At 37.8% G+C, this 19,777-nt stretch overlaps 1 protein-coding gene across 1 annotated transcript in view; it reads left to right on the top strand.

The window, feature by feature from the left end:
- The window catches only part of shot (dystonin-like protein short stop), a 1,739,701-nt gene that overhangs the window by 1,167,322 nt on the left and 552,602 nt on the right, over nt 1-19,777 (top strand). Inside the window, exon 61 of the mRNA XM_090380932.1 lies at nt 18,543-18,662. Coding sequence (XP_090237058.1) covers nt 18,543-18,662 — 120 coding nt within the window. The remainder of the gene's footprint in view (nt 1-18,542; nt 18,663-19,777) is intronic.

Genomic DNA, 19,777 nt, shown 5'->3' with positions numbered 1-19,777 from the left:
TAGTAGATAAAAACTAGTCAGTAATCAAGTCACAAAGGATGTTAGTCAAGCTAAGGCAGATTATGAGAAGTTTCTCTCAAAGAGGGCAAAGGAAAGCAGCAAAGACTTTGCTACATATTAACAGTAAAAGGAAGGGGTTGAATCATATTCGTTGACTTGATATTAATGGTTGAATAGTTGATGATCATGCTTAGGTTTCTGATAAACTGAGCATGATTTTTTGATATTCTCCTCCCTAAAAACTCCTCATGTACAAAAAAACATTTGCACATGAGTTTTTTAGGGAGGAGAATATCAAAAGTTCATCAAAATCTAACTGGGTGCTAAATGATTTTGTGATAACTGAGGGGAAAGTGAAAGAGAAATAGTTGAAGCTTAACATTAAAAAGCACCAGGGATGGATGGGATCTGTCCAGTTATATTAAGGGAATCAGCAAAGGGGGTTAGGAAAGTTTAGGAAAACTGTAATTCTAAGAGCATCTTTGGATTTGGGAAAAGTGCCTTTGGACTGGAGATGTGCAAATATATATCCCCAATTCACAAAAGGGGATCAAAAAGTGATAGGAATAATTACAGACCTCTTAGCTTGACATATATTCCAGGGAAAATAATGGAGGATCTCATTATGCAATTATATTTCAGTGATAGCAACAATTTGTTAAGAGGTGATCTTGTGTGACCAATTTATATGGATACTGTGATGCAGTAACAAAGGAACTGGATGCCAAAAACAATTTTGATATCATATTCTTGGATTTCAGGAAACCTTTGATAATGTTGCACAGAAAAGTCTTCTATACAAATTGGTGCAGTGTGATATTAAGACAAGTTACTGCTCTGCATAAAGGGATGAGTAAGAGAAGACAATAGTTATTAATGGACACCACGTTTTCAAACAGTTGTATACTTGAAAAGTTAATAATTTAGAATGCAGAAAGGAAACTCACCTTTCTTTACCTTTTTTCATATATCTCTAGTTCCATTAAACAACTAACATTTCAACTGCCTCGTAACAGCACCCCTCCTTTTTCTTTTGCCTTCCTGTGGCGGAGCTGGAAACCTTGGCAGAAAAGTCCTCTTGCGAGGGGCTAAAAGGAGCAAACATGGCAAACACAAACCATCAAACTGCTACTCAAACCAACAGAAAACTAGATGACATGAGTTCATGTACAGCTAAGCAATAAAAGGCAGAGACACTTCCTCTAGTAGCACTGCTGTTCTATGGGAATTAGAATGCTGTTCATTCTAAGAATGAACAGCCCATAGGTTGTTCATTCTAAGAATGAACAACCCATAGGAAATTTGTCAGCTTTTCAGATTCAAAAAAAACTCTTGAAAGCATAGCCCAAAAACAGTCAGAAGACTGAAATCAGGAAATCTACTAGTAGTGGAGATGACAAATCAAAAACAAGCAGAGCATCTAATAAAAGCAAGACCTTTTGGAAAAATTCCAATAACAGTTACTCCTCACTTCACTGTGAACACCTTGAAAGGAGTAATTATGGAATTGGATCTCCTCAATGTACCAGAGGATGAAATCCAAGAAAAGATAAAAGATCAAGGAATTATTCAAGTCAAAAGAATAACAATTAAAAAAGAAGGAGAAATTAACCCAACAAGGAATTTAATTTTAACCTTTGACGCTCCAAATCTCTAAAAACTGTAAAAGTTGGATACATAAACTGATCACTGAGACCATATATTCCAAACCAAGTCCAATGTTTTAAATGTCAGAAGTATAGACAATCTTGAGCAGTGTGCAGAAGCTTTGCTATCTATGTCGAACATGGATCACAAGAAAATGAACAACACGACTGTAAAGGACAAAATTCAAACTGTCCCAAAGGGTCTCCTGGATATCATCATTCTTCTCTCTCTTGGTGATTCCCTTCTACTTCTCTCTCTCTCAGAGTAACTTGGGATTTTTTTTTTTTTTTTTTTGCTAGTGCAGCATAAACCTCAGGCTTCCTTGCATCATATGGCTAATAATAATAATAATGCCTATTCAAACGGATGTGAAGATTGGAAGAGAGAAAAGAGAATTCAAAAATATAAATTCGGAAACAATGTAATATACAAAAAAGCTAAAAAAAAAACAATACAAACGCAGTGAACAAATAGACCATCATAATGCTCAAGAAACAAAAACTTATACAATACAACACCGACAGAAGTAACAATCCCACCAAAAAAAATCCATGTCAGATTGGGCATGTTCTCTGTTCACAGAGAAATAGAGTGGGCCAGTAAATCAGAGTGTCTTATAATGGGGGATTTTAATTTCCCAGTTATTGACAGGAATTTGTGGGTTGGTCACTCTCAAACTAGCACGGCCTGACCATTGCCTGTAGCAAGGCTTTTGTGAATTTATTGTATGATTCTTTTCTACAGCAGCATGTTCGGGAGGCAACTAGAGGCAGTAATACTTTTGATCTGATTATCAGTAGTGATTCTTCATGCATTAAGAATCTGCAGATAAAGGAACCACTAGGTGGCAGTGATCACAGTATGCTGAAGTGGGATTTACTCAAAGAGGTAACTACCATCAGGGGTAAAGGGAAGGGTTTTTTCTTTCATAAAGGTGACTATGATGGACTGAAACAGTATTTAAATTCTATATGGTGGGACCAACTGATGATGTTACCAACAGCAAATTCAAAATGGAAGCTTTCAAAGAATTAATTTGGAAGCTACTAGGCTTTTCATACCAACTAATAAATATTGTTCAAGATTTAGACCTAAATGGATGTCAGAGGTACTAATGAAACATGTGGCAAAGAAGAAAAATGCATGGGATGCATATACATTAACAGGGGACATGGTAGCCTATGATAGCTGGTCTGTAACCAAGTCACAAAGGAGATTAGACAGACAAAGGCAGATCATGACACATCTTTGCATTAGTATTAGTAGAGGCATAAGATGCAAGAAAGCAAGCTGATGCAGCATCAGACAACAAAAAAAAAAAAACCCTCCCATTTCACCTCTCCATTTGTTCCAAATGCCTGTCCAGCTCAGCCTTAGATTTATTTAGGCTATTAGCTTCCACAACAAAAGATGTAAGCCTGTTCCACCGATCAACTACTCGCTGACCAAAGGCAAATTTCCGCACATCTGTTCTACAACTATCTTTCCTCAATTTGAAACTGAGCCCCCTCCCTCATGTTCTTAGTCTGAGCAAGAGGAAGAATCCCATGAGCATTCAGCTTGTTCAATCCATTAAAGGCCTTATACACATAATCAGATCACCTCGCAGGTGCCTACTCTCCAGGCGCTGCTGTTTGCACAACTGAAGCCTTTCTAGGTAAGAGCACCCCTTTATTCCCCTCACCAATCTTGTAGCCTTTCTTTGTACTCGTTCTAACAACTCTACGTCCTTCCTAAAATGAGGCCTCCAGACCTGTACACAGTATTCTAGGTGTGGCCTGACCATTGCCTTGTATAATGGAATAATCACCTTCCTGTCCATGCTAGCAAAATTTCTATATATCATTATCAAGACTCCATGACCTGCCCTGGCAGTCCATCTGCACTGCTCAGGAAACTTCATATTTGACTGCACAATTATCCCCAAGTCTTTTTCACTTTCCACTTCTCCGAATGTAGTACCACACGGTACGTTTCTCTACGGTTATTGCTACCCATATGCAGTACTTTGCATTTGTCAATGTTAAACTACAGTTGCCACTTCTCAGCCCATTTTTCCAACTTATCTAGATCTGGTTGGAATAGCGTACTGTGTTTACTGACGTTAACAACCCTGCCAACCTTAGTATCATCTGCAAACTTGTAAATTAAATCCGATATACCCTCATCAATATCATTGATAAATATACAAAACGATGGGCCCAACACGGAACCGTGGGGAACTCCACTAATAACATTTGTACATGAAGAGCAGTGTTCATTGATTACCACTCTCTGTCGTCTCCCACTCAACCATTGCTTTATCCATTGTAGCAACTTACCCTTAATGCCATACCTCTCCAATTTGTACAGCAGTCTTTCATGTGCAACAATATTAAATCCAAGTATATTATATCAAAATTATTTTTTGCATTCAGATCCTTTGTGACCACATCATAGTATCCAATCAAATTGGTCAGAGAAGACCTCCCTTTAACAAACCGATGCTGTCTCTTAACTATTACGGGAATCTTGTCTAGATGATCCTGCAATGCTTCTTTTACCAGTGATTCTATTATTTTTCCAGAACACAAGTTAAACTAACAGGCCTATAGTTACTTGTGTCACCTTTTGTGAACCCCCCCCCTTTGTGAATTGGTGATACATTTGCACACCTTCAGCCCATGGGGACCTCACCTGAAGCCAAGGAAGCTCTCATAATTATGGCTAAGTGTTTGCTTACTTCCTTTGCTGCCTCCTTTAATATAACTAGATATATCATGTCTGCCCCAGTGCCTCCTTAGTCCGGTGGGCAGGAGCAGCCGTGAGTAGCGCATGCTTTTTGATTAGAACAGGGTTCGAGCCCATGACCACCAACTACGGAGGATGTGGAAAGGTCAGGGAATAACCACCACATATCCCTTCAGTAATATGGCCTTAGTTTCTAATGCTCCTATAAACCAAATAAGAACAACAACAACGTCCACCCCAGGTGCCTTCCTTATGTTTCTCCTCTACTTTCTCCTTTCTTCAACAGTTTCTCCTCTACTTTGCTCTCAGTTATAACAAAATCACTTAGCTCTCCATTGGCATTTGATAAACTTTTGGCACTCCTCTCATTCAATAACTTTTCATGTGTGAATGTAGACGCAAAATACTCATTCAGTTTATCAGTACCTGAGCTTGATCATCAATAGTCAACCCATCTATGTTAATTGGTCCAATCTGATTCATTCCTTTCCTACAGGGTTTACATAAGTAAAGATCTCTTTGCTCTTTTTCTTTGCATCCTTTGCCAAAGTTTCTTGTAATCTGCTTTTGCCTGCCTAACCTCCTTTGTGACTTGATTACAGACTAGTTTATACCTGCCATAGGCTTCTGTGTCACCTGATACATTATGCATCCCATACATTTTTCTTCTCTGCCACGATCCTCGTTAATTCATCTGACATCTATGTAGGCCTAAACTTGAGTATTTCTTAGTTGGAATGAAAACCTAGTAGCCTCAAAAATTAAGTCCCTGAAGGCTTCCCATTTAGAATTCAATGTTTGTAACATCATCAGTTGATCCCACTCTTCAGAATTTAGTACCTGACTGAATCCTCTGTAGTCACCTTTACGAAAGCAAAAGCCCTTCCCTTTAGCCTTGACGGTAGTTACATCTTTAAGTAATTCCCACATCAGTACATTGTGATCACTGTCACCCAGTGGTTCTTTTATCTGCAAATACTTAATTCATGAATAATCACTGCTAATAATCAGATCAAGAATATTACTCCCTCTGGTTGCCTCTCAAACATGTTGCTGCAGAAAACAGTCATCCAATAAATCCACAAAATTCTTGCTAGTGTGCGAATGACCAAACCACAAGTTCCAGTCAATATCTGGAAAGTTAAAATCCCCCATTATAAGACATTCTGATTTACTGTCCCACTCTATTTCTCTTCACAATTGCTCATTATATACATCAGATTTATTAGGCCTATAACACACATCTACCATCATTTTTCCTTTCCCAGTGCTTATTTCACACCAAACAGACTCAACACTGCATTGTCCACCAACATCAATTGGATGCACGTCCTTAGATTATATGTGTTTTTTAACTAACAGCATAACTCCTCCTCCCTTCCTGTCCTATCTATCTTTCCTTTACACATTGTACCCCCCAAATTCCAGTTCTGCACTGCTGATGTCTGTGTGACACCACATCTCTGATATCCCAACAATATCTGCCTTTGATTTCTTGACTAGCACTTCCAGCTCATCAAATTTATTAGCTATACTCCTAGCATTGGTGTACATGCAAGTATACATGCACCTGTTTCTACTCTTAGTTACCTAATACAGCCCATGTATTTACTTGTTCCACTATGACTCCCAAAAGTCCTGGAAATCTCCATTACCTTGCTTTCCTGGCTGCTGCTCATTCTAATAGAAGCAGTGGAAGAATCACTTTTGCCTCTACCTGCGGCCGCTGTTAACCTTTTAGTCTGTATATCCCCCCCCCAAGCTAGCAGTTTTCCGACCCACCTAACACTGCCTCGATAGTATCAGCAAATATTCTTGCACCCTTTCTATTTAAGTGTACCCCATCCCTGTAGAAGCAGAAGGAGTCTCTCCTGTCAACAAGCCCATACCAGGCTGAAAAAAATTCTACCCCTTGAGCCTTTCACAATCACATCAGGGCTGAATTGATCGACAAGGCTCTCATCATATACTCCCTCCTTTTGTGTCTGGGCAGAATTACATACACTTTCACATTCAACCCTAACTTGTGACTTTTTTTCAACATTGACCTGTACTTGTTTAGTAAATCTGCAGATCTCTTACTCTTAATGTCATTAGTTCCAACATGTATAACAACATCACCTTTTGTGCAATTAAAAAATGATATCTGCTCTACAACGTCGTCAACTTTTGTCCCTGCCAGACATACCCTGTTCCTGTTCCACCTATCTTTCTTGCATAGTATATTCCCCATCTCCCTGACAATAGAGTCACCAACAATAACTAGTTCCTTTTGGACCAGCGCATTCTGCCTTGGAGATTGCCTCTGTTTTGCCTGATGCACAGGAATGTGCTGTCTTTGAGCTGGGCAACTGAGAGCTTGATGGAATCCTCATCCTTTGTCAAAGGATGCAAAGAAAAACAGCAAAGAGTTCTTCACATATGTAAACTTTAGGTGAAGGGGATGAATCTGATTGGTCCAATTGATATTAGTGGTTCAACTGTTGATGATCCTAGGTAGATAACAAACTAAATGAGTGTTTTGCATCTACATTCGCACATGAGGAGTTATACAGGGAGGGGAATGCCAGAGGTGAATTAAACTCTGGAAGTAAGCTAGAAGATTTTGTAATAACTGAGAGCGAAGTGGAGGAGAAATTGAAGTAAGAAATGCACCTTTAGTGGATGAGTTCTATCCAGTTATATTAAAGGAAGTAGCAAAGGAATTAAGTAAACCCTTAGCCGTAATTATGAGAACTTCCTTGGACACAGGGGAGGTACCCATTGACTGGAGATGTGCAAATGCGACCCAAATTCACAAAGGAGGATCAAACAGTGGCACAATAATTACAGTCCTGTTAGTTTAACTTCTGTTTCAGGAAAATTAATTGAGGCACTGCAGAATCATTGAGACAAGATGTTAGTTAAAGCCTAGATACAGCATGGCTGTTGTTAAATGGAAGTCTTGTCTGACCAATTTGATTGGATACTATGATGTGGTCACAATGGAACTGGATGCAAAGAATAATTTTGCTATTATATACAGTCAGTCCTCGTATAGCACGATAATTGTGTTCCTAGAAACCCTTGTGCAGTGCAAAATGGTGCAATATAAACAACAGGCCCTATGGGAAAAATAGGGTTAGGTGCCAACCACCCAAGATTGAACACACATTTGTAACCAAAAGATTACCAAACACAATAAATAATCGTAATAAAATACTTACGTATTTTATTACGACTATCACGTAATAAAATATTGCTAATGCTTTTGCTTCTACCGTAAGCAAACTTGTTTTTTGTTTGATTTTCTATCCAAACAGATGACAGTGGTTCCATCTCTTCCAATTCTTTGTGTCTTAATCTAATGGATTTTAATTACACTTTGAGTTGTTCCTGCTATGAAAGTTGTTTTTATTTTCTCTGCATTCTTTGTAATTCTCTGCGTTGCCTCATTTAGGTCTGTAGCACATGCAATATCACATGGTCTTTCATTTCGCTCAAAGCTTTTCCAAATTCATATTTTTTCCTCTATCGACAGAGGCGGACTGGCCATAAGCCTTACTAGGGAAACCCCAGTGGGCCGGTGGGATTTTGGCCATAAACCATAGTATGGTAAAAAAAAAAGATAAATTGCAGCCATTATCACACCACTGCAGGATGGAAGCCTCCTCAACAATTCATGCTGAGGGAAATGGACCATAATCTGCCTCGCTGGTCCAGTGTGGGCTGGCAGATCGACCGTATTCAGCAGTCAGGGGCTTGAACCCCGGCCTACTCAAAGAGCATGCGCTACTGCACTCCCGCTCCTGACCACTCGGCTACAGGGCACGAGGCCACTATAAATTTTCCCGGGTAAGAATTTTTGACCCAGTCCACCTCTGTTTATCGATATTGCTTTTCTTTTTCTCTCTGAATCTGCTGTGTCTTCACCAGGACACTTCCTTTTCACACCTTTTAAGTATTTTACTCATTTTTAGGGAATAAAGCACAATTACAAAACGAGGAGGCACGCTTGATACACATAAACAAAGCTGCACACGTGTAGCAACTGAATAAACAACACCGTAAAGACAGAGATTAACACCTCATATTTTACTAAAGCACATTTCTAGGGGTTACTACCATAAAACAATAAAAACAATTTCCAGTTACGTTTCTGCTAGTGGAATCTGTTATAAACTGGTAGTAAACTCCATCTAATTGCATTTGCAATTATACCGATAGCTGGAAATTTACGTTATTATGGTGAAATTTGTTTCCTCTTCACTGATATAAAAAACATAAATACAGTACATTTTCAGATTCTTCCCTTCATTCCTATTGTGTTGCGTTCGGTTGGGGGTGATTCTGCATTCGACTGACATTTCTTCTAAACACAAAGGCGAATCATGCATAAGCGAATTCGGTTCATGTTATATACGATATCATTCCCCTATTTAGAAATCGTGTATGATCGAATTCGTGTAGTGTAAACACATGTTATACGAGGACCGACTGTATTTGCATCTTAGAAAAGCTTTTGATGCTGTTGCATATGGAAAACTGCTGCACAAATTGGAACAGTGTGTCATTGAAGGCAAATTGCTGCTATGGATAAAAGGATGGTTGAGTGGGAGAAGACAGAGAGTGGTAATCAATGGACACTGCTCGTTGTGGACTAATGTTATTAGTGGAGTTCCCCTAAGGTTCAGTGTTGGATCCATTATTGTTTTCTGTATTTATTAATGATATTGATGATGGTATATCATTCTTAATGTCCAGGTTGGCAGACAATACAAAGTTCGGCAGGGTTGTTCATGACACTAATGACGGTATGGTGCTGCAACAGGATCTAGAAAAGTTGAGAGGTGGCAACTGAAGATGGACTGAGCAGTGGCAACTGAAGTTTAACATTGACAAATGTAAAGTACTGAATACTACATATGGGAAGCAGTAACCCCAGGGTAACATATCAACTGTTTGGTACTACACTGACAGTGGTAGAGAGTGAAAAGGACCTAGAGGTAATTGTCCAGGCAGATTTGAAGTTTTCTGAGCAGTGCCGACAGGCTGCCAGATCAGGTCATGGGGGTCTTGTCGATGATATACAGTAAACCCCCGCTATTCCCGGTATCAGTATTCGCGGTTTCGCGTATTTGCGGTCGCTGATTTAATATAAAATGAAACCTAAAAAATGTGAATTTTAAAGCGCCGTGAACATTTTCCGCCATAAAAAAACATGGGCATGGCTAAAATTATCTTTCCCGGTCGAAACAGTGCTCAGTGGGTGGGGGGAGAGGGATGACAAAATGGCGAGTTTGTATGTTTCTCCCTAATCCTTGTTCAGTATGTGTTATGCGCTTGCCATGGAAGGTTTCGTCGTTTGCTTTTAATTTATATGCTTATAAATTGAATAAATTTATCAAATATGCTTACAAAAGTGATAAATCTACCATTTTGCAGTGTAAAACAGACTTTTTCGAGTGTGTTAATGGAAGAAAGTGATTTTATTTGGACAAGTTCTTTTTAACCTGTACAAAAATATGGCTACGAATAACAAGGGAAATGTGAAAATATCAAAGAAGGTGATGACATTGGTGAATAAAATTGAGTTATTAGACAAAATTTCTAATGGTGAAAGTGTCTCCTCAGTGGGAAAACAATATAAAATCAATGAGTCAACAGTAAAAGTAAAGTAAAGTGCAGCCATTATCAACCCACTGCAGGGTGGTAGCCTCCTCAACAATTCATGCTGAGGGAAATGGACCATAATCTGCCACGCTGGTCCACTGCGGGTTGGCAGATCGACCGTATTCAGCAGTCAGGGGCTTGAACCCCGGTCTAATTCAAAGAGCGTGTGCTACTGCACTCCCCGCTCCTGCCCACTCGGCTACGGAGGCAACGGTACGATCAATCAAAAAATCGGAAGAAAAAATCCGCCGTAGTGTCTGTGAAAACGTGCTAATTGCTTCAAAAATTTGCTCTGTAACTCGTGATGTTAAATTAGAAAAAATGGAAAAAGCTTTAAATCTGTGGATAGAAGACTGAACTCAAAATAAAATTCCGTTAAGTTCACTCATCATTCGTGAAAAGGCAAAACTCCTTTATCAACACTTTAGCGAAACTGGTGATAGAACTGGCAGAATAAGTTTTTTAGCTAAAGGAAAGCGCTGGATTGAAATTTCTAATAAATATTACATTTAATATTAAATTGTTTCTTATTTTCATTTCGATGTCATATGCTTGCATTTCACTATGTATTGTCTATGTACATAGTCATATTATGAAGGTACGTATAATACATACATAGACAAAATTTTAGACTAGTTTTTCTTATATATACTTTGGAACGGAATCCCTTTATTACTATGGGAGCCATAACTCAGTATTCACGTTTTCGGTATTCATGGCATTTCTCAGGAACGTAACCCACGTGAATAGCGGGGGTTTACTGTACATGAATTTTTCTAACAGGGATAAGGAGGTGATTATCCTCTTGTATAAGGCAATGGTCAGGCAACACCTTGAGTACTGTATATAGGTCTGGATGCCTCATTTTAAGAAGGATGTAGAGCTGTTGGAACGAGTACAGAGAAGGACAACAAGATTAGTGAATTGAACAAAGGGTTGCTCTTACGAAGAAAGGCTTAAGTTTTGCAAATTACACCGTCTGGAGTTTAGGCACCTGCGAGGTAATCTGACTGAGGTGTATAAAGCCTTGAATGGTTTGAGCATGCTCAGTGCTGATGGGATTCTTTCCCTTGCTCAGAATAATCGCCTGAGAAGGCATAAATTCAAATTGAGGAAAGACAATTGTAGGATAGATGTGCAGAAGTTTGCCTTTATCCAGTGGGTGTTTGATTGCTCGAACAAACTTCCATCTGTAGAAGGTGATATCTTAAATATATTCAAGGCAGAACTAGACAAACATTTGGAACGTGCGAAGTGGTGAAATGAGAAAGGTGTGTTTTTTTTTTTTTTTTGCTGATGCCATATAAGCTTGCTTTCTTGCATCATGTGCCTTTGCTAATGCTAATTTTCCAAGTTAAGATATTAAATAAGATATTAAGTTAAAATATTCCATGTCCCGAGTTAAGAGGTTAATATCTTAACTTGGGACATGGAATATCTTAACTTGTGTTCATGTTGGTTAATATCTTAAGTTCTGATCCCTGTGTGCAGGGATCAGTACTCAGTGGTACCCTGTTTGCCATAAAAATCAACTCAACAGTTAAACAAATAACAAATACTATAGCACTTATGTCGGCTATTTCAGCATTTCTTATGACTCCCAAAATATGCAAACAATAGAGTGTCAATTGTAATTGTCAAGTGACAATTAATAAAATTACGTCATAGACACAGAAACATTGGCATTTGAATCCTACTTTGTATTCCTACTGTCTGAGCAAAAGACAGTAGGAATACATGTTTGTCGTAATAGAAACTTACACCTAGACCCAGAACTAAATCTTGGAGAACAAGTAATTCCAGTAACATCCTGCACAATTTTTCTCGGATTAACTCTTGATAAGAAACTGACCTTTTTAGATCATATAAAGCATCTTAGAGCAAACTGTCCAAAGAAATTAAATATTCTGAGAGTTATATCTGCAACAACATGGGGAGCAGCCAGGTTCACTTAGTTCCATTTGTATAGAACCTTGATAAGATCCAGACTCAATTACAGGCCACTAGCTTAGAGCTCTGCAAAACCAAGTGCCTTAATGTGGTGTGACCCTGTACACCATAATGCACTACACATAGCCTTAGGAGCATATCGTACTTCTCCAGTTCAAAGTCTCTAAACTGAAGCTTATGAACCACTACTTCACCTCAAAAGTTGAGTCTACTTTTATCTTGCGCAGCTAAAATAAAGTGTATTCCAAATCTTCCTGTGTATTAAACATTATATACATTAATATGGGAAAGAATACATCCAACAGTTAATAAACCAGCAAACATACACATCAAAAAATGACTTCCAATTTGATTTTTTGATTTCAGCAAATTAGCTATCATACTAAATGCACCAAGACCTCCCTGCTATACAGTTATCACCAGTCTGTGATACCTGCTTTCATACTGGGGAAGACAATTCCTAGAGAAATATACACAGATTGAAAATGTTACAAAAGCAAGCGCAGCAGCAGCAGCAGTTTTTTTGATATTACCATAACACAAGTTCTCCCTACCAAGTGTAGCATCTTTTAGCATTAGCATTATTATAGGCATATGATGCAAGAAAGCAAGCTTATTCAGCATCAGCCAAAAAAAAAAAAAAAAAGCATAACCACCACTCCCATTTCACCCCTCCGTTCGTTCGAAATACCTGTCCAGCTGAGCCTTAAATTTGTTTAGGCTATCAACTTCAACAACAAGTGATGGAAGTCTATTTCACGAACTACAAGCAGTTTAGTTAGCAGTAGACCAAATATGGAACCAAAGTCTGATTACCCTAGAGTCTGATTTTCATTGACTCCCTCAGTGTAATACAAGCAATGCATTGTGACACAAACAATTTCCATCCAACTCTGAGACAGATTCAAATCACCCTAAACAAACTGCTTAAAAGAAAACAAAAAGTAACCTTTTGATGGATTCCTGGACATATGGGAATTAAAGGAAATGAACAAGATGACCATGCAGAAAAAATGGTAACAGCAACCATATCTTTAACCACCAAAGTACCATATACAGACTGCAGTCATAACATCAAAGTGAACAGTAAGAAAAAGTGGCAAAAATATGGAAGGAACAAACTTATAATCATCATCCATTTTCAATCCAATGCAGGATGAAGGCCTCTCCAGCAACTTTCCTTCTGTTTTGTGCATTGGCCATCCATTTACTACCCACAAACTCATGAATTTCATCTGTCCATCTCACTATTGTCTTCCAGGTTTTCTCTTAGTTCCTCTTGGGTACCATTCTGTTATTTTCTTAGTCCATCTGTCATCATGTCTTCGAGCTATGTGTCCTGCCCAAGACCATTTTATTTCTTTAGTTTTGATAAGAATGTCCTTTACTTGAGTTTGCTGCCTAATCCATGTGTTTCTCTTTTTATCTAACAGTCTGATTCCCAATATAATTTATTCCATTCTTCGCTGTGTAGTTCTCAGTTTCTCTTCCATTATTTTGGTGAGTGCCCTAGTTTCACTTCCGTAAGTCATGGTGGGTAGTATACATTGGTTCATTATTTTACGTTTCAGACAAATTGGGATATTGCTTCTCAGTATGTGACTATATTTCCTGAATGCTATCCATCCAAAATTTATTCTTATCTTGACTTCCATCCATTTATCATTATTACAGCTAATGACCTGTGCCAGATAAGTATATGACTCCACCTTTTCAATTACTGCTCCTTCAATCATTATATCCCTTTCAGTGGCATACTTTTTCACCATTACTTTTGTTTTAGCCATATTCATCTTTAGTCCAAACTCCTTACTAAATCTGCATTACTGATTCAGATTTTCCTCTAATTCTTTGGGATTGTGGCTTATGACCACAATGTCAACTGCAAATCGTAAATGGTTTAGGTACTCTCCATTCACATTAATTCCTTTCTGCGACCAGTCTAATCTTCTGAAAGCTTCCTCAAGGGCAGCAGTAAACAACTTCGGAGATATTGTGTCTCCTTGTCGAACTCCTTTCTCAATTTTAAATATACTACTGTCTTTGTTTAGTCTAATAAAGGAGGTAGCATCCTCATATATTTTCTTCTAAATCATAATATATGGGGTATCTATGCCTTGTCTTTCCAGTGCCCAAAACATTGCCTTATGCCATATGGAGTCAAATGCCTATTCATAATCCACAAATTCCAGGCATAATGGTGTTTTATATTCATTTGCTTTCTCCATTAGCTGTGACATTACGTGAAGGTGATCCATAGTTGAGAATCCTGCCCTGAAGCCAGCTTGCTCTTTCGGTTAATTCTCATGAAGTATTCTTTCTAATCTGTTAATAATGACCCTTGTGAACAACTTGTAGATGTGGGATAACAAGCTAATTGGTCTATAATTTCCAATTTCTGATTTATCTCCTTTCTTATGCAGCAAAACTATGATTGCGTTATTGCACTCCTTGGGCGTCACACCTTTTCTGATGCATTTTGTGAAGAGTCTTGCCAGTTTTTGTGTCATGTCTCTTCCTCCCAATTTTAACAACTCTACAGTAACTTTATCTTCCCCCGGGGCTTTCTGATTCTTCATTTTCTTCAACCCATGTTCTACCTCATCAGGAAAGATATCAGGTATGTTGTATGTGTTACTAATTTGCAATCCAGCTTCCCCACTGCTAGCGTCATTCTCTTGCTCCTTATATAACTCTTTATAGTCGTCTTCTGTTATTTGAATTATGCCTTCTCTGCTATTTATAAGTACACCATTGCTATTCTTCAGTTTCAGTATCATTTGTCTTTCTGTATTACTGCTCATGGCTGCTGATTTAAATCCTTTGTTTTCCCTTAATGCTTGTTCTACTTTTCTTGTGTTAAATTTACTTATGTCCTCTATGAGTCTCTTTCTAATGGCTTTGCATAACTCAGTATACTTAATTTTCTCCCTGTCAGTGTTTTTCTTTATCTTCATTTGTCGTCTTTGTTTCATCATGACAAATGTTTCTTGACTGATTTTTTCTTCTTTGGATTTCTTTTTACCTGTAGATTTCTTGGGCTTTATCACCTTCAGAAATTTGTAATATTCCTCTTCGATATCTTGGTCATGAACAGTCTGCAGAAGCTCAAACTTTTTCTTAAATTCCAGTACATACTGCTTTTTCTCCTCTTCTGTTATCTCAAAGACCTTTGTATTATTTACTTGAGTCAGTTTTTTCCTTTCTTTTCTTACATCTATATCAAGTGCGCATCTTACCATTCTGTGATCACTTCCAACATTTACCTTGTTCAAGGTCAGTAACATCACTCACGATATATCTTCTGTTAGTGAAGATGAAGTCGATTTCATTAGTTGTTAATCCATTTGGACTCTTCCATGTCCACTTTCTGTTCACCCTTTTCTTGAAAAAAAAAAAAGTGTTCATTACTGACATTCCTCAAGATTCTGCAAATTCCACAAGTCTCATCTCTTTCATAATAAAACTTCAAAACTTATAATAAACCCTTTCAAATTAATCCGGATTTGAAGCAGTGGCAATCCAGTGAAAAAGAAATCTTAAATGAAGAAGTAACTCTTGCCAGGTTGAGGATAGAACATACATATCTTACTCATTCCTATCTACTTAGAACTAAAGAACTGCCTTAGTGTAGTCAGTGTACAACATTCCTAAAGTCTGCTGAACTCTTCTGCTGACATTTACTACTAGATTGTACAGCATTTATAAATGAAAGGAATATTGCTTTTAAGTCCAAAACTACAATTCAAGATGGCTCTTCTTTGAAAAGCATTTTAAGCGTAGAAAATAATATACAGGAAGTCTTTCCTTACCTGAAATTAATAGGCTTTTATAATCAGATTTGAAATAAAAAAAAAAAGTCATCACAAATCAATGTTTACAATCGAACCTCATCTCCTCATTAAGTACATTGTGAATATTTCCACTCTGAAATTTTACCACTCTGAAATTGTAGTATCAGTTTGAACTACAATTACAAGAGCCCAAACTAGAAAAAGCAAAAGTATGGAAGACATATTATGGCCACAGCAGCTGATGCACCAACAACAAACAAACAACAACTACCATATTGATGAAGGTATATCAGGCTGGCTTAATGTCTAAGTTTTCAGATAATGCAAAGGTTGACAGGGTGGTTAATGACACTAATCAAAGTTAGGTACCGCAACGAGGTCAGATAGGCTGCCAATGAGGTCATATTGGGTTAGTTAATGATATATAGGAAATTTGCTAGCAGGAATAATGAGGTGATTATCGCATTGTACAAAGGCATTGGTTTGGTTGCATCTTGAGTACTGCATACTGTTCTGGAGGCCCTAATTTTAAAAAGGATATAGCTCTAACAGATTTTGTGCAGAAAAGGGCAACAAGATTGGTGAGGGGAACAAAAGGGTGACTTTACCAAGAAAAGCTTCAGTTCTGCAAATTGGGGTTTCTGAAGACTAGGCACCTATGAAGTAATCTGATTGAGGTGTTTAAGGTATTGAATGGATTGAGCATGCTGAATAGAGTTGGTATTCCTCTTGCTCAGACTAAACATATGAGTAGGCATAAATTCAAATGTTGGAAGAATGGTTGCAACACAGATGTGCGATAGTTTGCCTTCAACCAGTGAATGGTTGATTGTTGGAACAAACTTCCATCTGTTGTTATGAAAATGGGTAGTTTGAATTAATTCAAGGAAGAACTTGACAAAGTATTGAAAGGAAGGGACAAGTGATGTATTATTTTATTTTATTTTTATTTTTTGGCTAATGTTTATAAGCTTGCTTCCTAGCATCATTGCTCTGTTAATATTAATACTAAAGCACATCCACAATACGAGATTAGTGTTCTAAGCAATAAACTTAATTTGCTCAGAATGGCTTTTCATAAATGAAGGTTTCATTAACAAAATAATTTCTTTATATTTTTAACAACCATCGCTAAACCTATTAAAGAGATAACACATTTTATATTAAAATAATCGAAATCTGGATGAATTTGTGCCTATTCGAAATTTATTAGTATTGGAAAATGATGCTGGAAAGAAAGCTTATACAGCCTCATTCAAAAAAAAAAAAAAAAAAAAAAAATCCACCTCCCATTCCTATGCATTTCCTCCAATAGTTTGGCTAGTTCTTCCTTGAATTTATTTAAGCTATCAACTTCCACAACCAGAGATGGAAGTCTCTTCTAATAATCAATCACCTGTTGGCTAAAGGCCAACTTCCCCATATCTGTTCTACAACTGTCCTTCCTCAATTTGAATTTGTGTCCCCTCGTATTTGGTCTGAGCAAGAGGGCAAGTTCCATCAGCTTGCTCAACCCATTCAAAACCTTAAACACCTCAATCAGATCAGCTTACAGGTGCCTAGTCTCCAGATGCTGCAATTTACAGAACCGAAGCCTTTTTTTTGGTGAGGAACCCTTTGTTTCCCACACCAACTTTGTTGCTCTTCTCTGTTCAGGCTCCAGCTGCTCTATATCCTTCTTAAATGAGATCTCCTGACCTGTATGCAGTACTCAAAATGTGAACTGACCATTGCCTTATACAATGGAATAATCACCTCTTTATCACTGCTAGCAAAATTCCTGTATGTCATTGACAAAACCCCATTTGCTGTCCTGGCAGCCTGTCTGCACTGCTCAGGAACTTCATGTCTGACTGCACAATTACAATCAGGTTCTTTTTCATTTTCCACTACCCTGAGTGTAGTACCACACATTTGGTACATTAACCTGGGATTACTGTTAACCACATTCAGTACTCTTTGCATTTGTTAATGTTTAACTACAGTTGCCATTGCTCTGTCCAACTGCCTAAATTTTCTATATCTTTTTGCAGCAGCATACTGTTATTACTGTCATTGACCACTCTACCAGCTTTTTATCATCTGGAAATATAGACGTTAAGCCTGATATACCTACATCAAGTTGTAATTTGAGTGTTTGGGGAGCCATCATTAATTAATACAGAAAACAGCATTCCAAACTTCAGCAGTTTCTCTTTTGCTTTATTCTCAGTTATTACAAAATCCTTTAGCTCCCTGCAATGTTTGATAAACTTCTGCATCCACCCCTCCTCAAGAATTCCGCATGTGTGAATGTAGGATGCAAAGTAGTTATTCAGCTTGTCAGCAACCTGTGCTGGATCATCAACAGTTGAACCATTGATATCAAGTGGCCCTATGAGAATCATCTTCTTCCTTCTTTCTAGTTTTTACATAAGAAAATAAGTTTGCTATTTTTCTTTGCATTATTTGCCAAAGATTTCTCATAATCTGTCTTATCTTGCATGACATTGTTTGTGACTTGATTGCATATTAGTTTATAATTAGATAATTCTTAACATCTTTTGATGTTAAATATGATCATCCTTTTGTAGAAATTATTTTATATGTGAATTGACATACTTTGGCCTAAGTAACTCATTGTGCCTCTTATCATTCATAATACCATCACTGTATTATGAATTTCTCTCACTTTTACTTGGCTTTAACAGATAATTTATTATGGCTTAATTGAATATGTATAAAGTTAATTTCTTGAATTTTTTTTTTTTTTTTTTCTGTTACTTTCAGGTGACTGGAGATATAGATGACCTTCTGGATTGGTTTCATGAGGCAGAAAAGCAGATGTTGGAAACTGAACCTCTTTCTCCTGATCCCAGTGCATTAGTAGGTCTTTTGAAAGAACAGAAGGTTAGTTAAAGAAATACAATCTTTGAATCCACATTTAAGTAATAACACCTACCATAAAATTTTATCCTTATACATTTTAAATGTCATGTAGTTATAATTATGCTGCATTCATTATTTAGTTAAATTTATAGAAATGCCACAATCACAAACTGGAACTTGTTTTCACAAAATCCTTTACCTTTTACTACCAGTTTGGTCCTTGAGGTTGCCACAGACATTCTCTCAGATATGCCAGACAAGCTGTACTTGCTACCTGGGAGTCTAAAACGCTGATGGAACTGATATTCAGGTGACATTCAAGTCAAGTAGACCCAATTTTGGCGAAGTCCAGATTGGCGAGGTCTGTGACAGCCAAATCCTCTGTTTGCAATTTCACAATAGTGGGACTGTTAATAACCCTGGGTATAACCTCCATGCACATGCACACTGTGGGTAACCACCCAGATGTGAACCAGCATAAGCAGGGGTCGAGGTGTGGTGCCCACACCACATGGAGGAATGTCACCCCTCTGTGTTACCAGGCAATACTAGGTGGTGGTAGATGACTCTCATCAACCAGTGAAATACCACCACTTTACTTATTGGAGGCTTGAAGTGGTGTTTAGTCTCCAGAGATAAGTTCCTGTCAATCTCTTCCATCATGCAGTATGACTGATGAATTTTGAGGTTATGATGAACATCATGGAAGCCTCCTAAAGAGTTACCAATCCTATTGGTAACTCTTTAGGAGGCTTCCGGATCAGCTAGTGTATAATCTTGCTACCTCTACTCTGAAAGATGGTGACTAGAGGGAGTCTGAGTAAAGGTGAGAAATGTAGTGGTGGACAAAAGGCCAAACAATGGATTACTCTTCTCCTGACAAACATGTCTGGCACAGAGAAGCTTCCTGTTTTAATCATTGGGAAAATCCAGAAGCCTTGATGCATTAAAGGTTTGAAGACATTACCGAATATGTATCAAGCAAACCAGAAAGCATCAACGACATAAGAAATCCACAAAGAATAGATCAGAGACTTTGATCGCAGGATCAGTGAGAAGAATAGAAAAATTTTTCTGTTTGTGGATAACTGCATCCCTTATTGTCAAGTAAATGACCTACATGCGATCACTGTTGG

Source organism: Mastigoproctus giganteus, chromosome 9 (assembly GCF_048544385.1).
Source record: "Mastigoproctus giganteus isolate SK-2022 chromosome 9, ASM4854438v1, whole genome shotgun sequence".
Lineage (NCBI taxonomy): Eukaryota > Metazoa > Arthropoda > Arachnida > Uropygi > Thelyphonidae > Mastigoproctus > Mastigoproctus giganteus.
Note: the sequence above shows the minus strand (reverse complement) of the source record. Positions and strands in the feature narration are given on the sequence as shown.